Source organism: Arachis hypogaea, chromosome 13 (genome assembly GCF_003086295.3).
Source record: "Arachis hypogaea cultivar Tifrunner chromosome 13, arahy.Tifrunner.gnm2.J5K5, whole genome shotgun sequence".
NCBI classification, from domain to species: Eukaryota; Viridiplantae; Streptophyta; class Magnoliopsida; order Fabales; family Fabaceae; genus Arachis; species Arachis hypogaea.
In genome coordinates, this window is record NC_092048.1 from 10,137,743 (window position 1) to 10,141,870 (window position 4,128).

The following is a 4,128-nucleotide window of genomic DNA, read 5'->3' on the forward strand; positions in this document are numbered from 1 at the left end:
TTAAAAAATGTGTTAAAGTTTTAGCGAAAATAATAATAGCAACTAAAAGTGAATAATATTATAATCTTAGAATTACTTTTAGTAGCCATATAAAATTTTGAGAAAATGGTCACAAAAAATTATAACTTTAGGGGCCATTAAAAAATTTTTTTATTGACAATTGTATAATTGCTACAAAAAGTGATAATTTTTAGCGGCCATTAAAAAGATCTTTATTGGCAATTATATAATTATCACTAAAATATTTTAGTGACAAAACATAAGACGGTTAATCTCTAATTGCTAGTAATTATATTAATGACTATTTTAATTATCACTAAAAACAAAATAAATAGTCACTAAAAATCATTTTTTCTAGTAGTTACTGTATTAATTGATTGATTATATTAATTGATTGTTATTTTGATATGTATGAATAAGAATTCATATATATACAGGTTCATCCATCATTCATTCATTTTAATAGTTTACATCATATTATTGAGTATATATATCACTGAAAAGTCTCATATAAAGTAATCTGTTTGTGATTTACAACACATATATGTAATTATAGAAATTAATACATTACAACACATATATGCAATCGCCAATCGGTCTCTATTTTTTAACTTGCTCTCAAGGAAAATTAATCAATTCCCTCCAGGCCCTTGAGGTAGATCCATTAATTAACTTATATTGATTCTTCACCACTTCAGCTTTGCTGGAAAATACTATAAAAGCATTCAAAAAAAAAAGTAAGAACGTCACATTAAGAAACAAGAAAAGGAATTCAAAATAAAACAAAATGAGCAATAATCTATCTGAAATTTGTGCCCCCACCTTGTCAATAAGTGATTGATAGTATGGCTTTACTTTTTTAACGTCCACCAAAACTTTGCTTTTGCTATAGAGATCATATTTACTACATAATACATAAAATTACAGGTGATGTTATTGATTAGTAATAATACCAAATGCTGTGTGCAAATTATTTGATATATATATATATATTAAAAAAAGACTAACTTGAAAATGTGAAGCCACTTTAAGTTCTCAAAATCTTCTTCACTCATGAGATGAGTATATGCTCCCTCCTTATGCAAAGCTGCAAAAGAGTTTTAAGCTTAATACATCGTTATTGAAAGAAAATTCTAAAAAATAATTATGATTTTTTTTTTTTGTTTACAAAATAAAACGAACTTTTGTTGCCCAACAAAAAATGCCTTCTTATGACATAAAAGGAAAAGCACATAGTAAATAAAAATACTTACGATAAAATGAGTGATATCTAATAATGAATAAGCCAGGTGAAGGTAAAGTGGTTCCATTTTCCTTTGCTACCTATAAATTCAAGTGAAGTATAAATTTATTATATATCTTGAACAAAATAATAAATAAATTATATATAAATTATAACTATATATTTAATTACTCACCATATACATATAGTCATCATGTTCCCATGACATGAGTACATTGTCTAATCCACACCCTTTACTATAGACTCCATCTTTAGTGTTATAAGCAGAATTTTTGCTATCTGGGTTTTCTTTGAAATACTGAAGCATAGAAAAAGTTTATATTATTGGTTGATAATAATTTTAGAATAAAAATATATTATTTATACACTAAAATTAACTATTATATATTATTTATAAATATATGTATAATTTAATTTATTTTTAATATGTATTTTATATTTTAATATGTATTTTATACTGATTGTTAATTTTAATATAAATTTAACATGATTGTTTTAGAGACATGCAAAAAAAGGGGTCATTTTTACAGTTTTGTTAGAAGAGGAAGGCTACCTTGTGGTGAACATTTTTTTCATCAAAGGCACAACCAACAGGAAAGGTATCTCCTGCAAATATATATTTAATCATTTGGTTAAATTTTTAATTTAAAGTAACATGCCAAAACTAGCTAATTGGGAATTTAAAGATTGATAAAATAATTATACATAAAATATAGGGATGTGTCTTATTTAAAATATTGTAAATTGAATCAAAATAATTACAACACAAATATTTTTATAATTAATTATTTACACTCTCTCAACCTTAATGTAGCCATAATGACTTAATAAAAATTTGGTTTTGTATTATGGTTTTAAAATGATAATTAATTTTAAATATTGTAATTAAAATTTATTTCTAAAACATAATATTTAAAAGATTATTCCATTTCAAAAAAAAAATATCATAAAGAATAAGAAAGTTCTTACCAACAACAGCCCATTGAGGAAGTTCACCGAATTGAGGAAGGTGAAGAATCTTTCCGAGATCTGAAATAAACAAATATTCATTTGTCAATTCATATTAACTATCTATCAATAATGAAAAAACTTTCTTAAAATAAAAGGACAAAAAATAACTAAAATTAAACTAATTAACCTTTATAATAGAAAATGAAAAAAAAAATCTAAGATTTCAAATTTAATTACCATGGATGAGAGCAGTCAAATGTAACCAATCTTCGTTAGGATAATCTTTTCTAATGGCTTCTGCAGTTTGTAATAAATGTTGAATTTGAGGTTCATCCAAATCAGGATCACTATCATCCACTACTTCATTAAGCAGCTCACAACATTCCCATATGTTCATTTCTGCTTTGTCCAATTTCTTATAGTGCTCCCTCATTTTCTTTACCTATATTATTAGCAAATGAAATTTTCATGAATTAGCATTGAGCTTTCATGTTATTGTGTATTAGTATATATAAACATGTTTGAAGAAAATAAGAATTTGACTTACAAAGTCATATGTCTGATTAATGTGTTGTAATCTATAGAATTCTTCCACACCTTTTTGTCTTTCACTTTCAATATCATAATCCCTGCCAAATAATCTCATTAGAAGACTGATTTCACTTTGATCGATATCTGAAGCCATTTTTACAAATTTGTATGTGTATTATTGTATGGTATATGTAAGCTTTTTATGAAGGGTTATGAATTTGTAAATTATTTTACACAATATTTTAAATTATTATTTAAATAGTAATTAGATATAAAAAGTTGTTATATTTATTGATATATGATTTGGTATATATATGAAAAGTCTTTTACTTTGTGATCAAAATTAAATTCTTTCAAAAATATAAAAAAGAAATCTCAGTTTTATTGAGAGAACGTGGGTCACAAAGATACAAAATTTTTCTCGCCCTTTATGTAGTAAAATTAGAGCAAACTAAGTTTAAGTTAGGTTTTTTATTTTTAAATTATATTGACATATGTAATTAGTTGCATATTTAACATTTAAAACAAAATTAAATTGTTAAAAATATTAGATAAAGAAATGTAGCAATTTATATGTCTTTTCTATTACTAAAGAAAGTTAGAGTTTAATTTTTATTATTAAAAAATTAAGATAAAAAATCTTAAAAAAAATATCTATGCACAATCACATTTTAAGTTTAAATAAGACTTTTATATATGTCAAAATTTATATTAGAGATATAATTATTTATATGTCTTATTATATTAATTTAAATTTTTTTAGATGAGTGAATTTATGTCAAATATATGGCGTTAGCTGCTTAAAATCATAAATTTTAAATCAAAGAAATAAAAATCAAATAAAAGAGAATATTGAAATAAAGGGGAACTGAAACCTGAAAGATTGGCCAAATGCATTGCTTTTTGGGGCCTTAAACATTCTGTCCTTTGCCGACACAAGCTCACTGGTTTCTTCGGTGTGCACATTCTTCTTTTCCTCAGCTTGGGAACCTAGAAAAAAAAAACAAATTGAGATATATGGGATTTTCTACCCAGAAAGAAAAAATAACGCTCCAATACTTTTTTTTAAAAGAAGAAGAAAAGCATAATCAAACCATGGGCATGGTGCTCAGCCTGGATGGCCATTTTCTCTATTTCAAATAAGCAAGAAGCGAAGCACAGGACAAAGAAGCTTAGAAACTTGGAAGAAGGGATATGAAACTCCAGTGAAAATGGGTGTGACAATAACTTAGGACAAAATGAGTTTATATAGTACAACACCAAGTCCTTGTCGTGAAATTTGAAATCTTGGAATCCTTAACTAAAATGACGTTTCGGAGGATTTATCATTATCTGTATAAACCAAAACCATACCATTCTTAGTAACTTTCCAATTAATTAAATTTATGCCAACAACTATATGC

General features: G+C 25.2%; 1 protein-coding gene across 1 annotated transcript; it reads right to left on the reverse strand.

Moving 5' to 3' along the window:
• Positions 1 to 538: 538 nt before the first annotated feature.
• On the reverse strand, positions 539 to 3,656 carry LOC112732601 (inositol oxygenase 4-like). Its single transcript, XM_029291315.2, has 10 exons — positions 3,601 to 3,656; positions 2,742 to 2,823; positions 2,432 to 2,636; positions 2,213 to 2,272; positions 1,797 to 1,849; positions 1,419 to 1,541; positions 1,254 to 1,323; positions 1,009 to 1,087; positions 823 to 904; positions 539 to 713 (listed from the first exon to the last, which is right to left on the reverse strand). The coding sequence occupies exons 1-10, from the start codon at positions 3,642 to 3,644 to the stop codon at positions 687 to 689; spliced, it is 825 nt and encodes a 274-aa protein (XP_029147148.1). The 5' UTR covers positions 3,645 to 3,656; the 3' UTR covers positions 539 to 686.
• Positions 3,657 to 4,128: the final 472 nt, after the last annotated feature.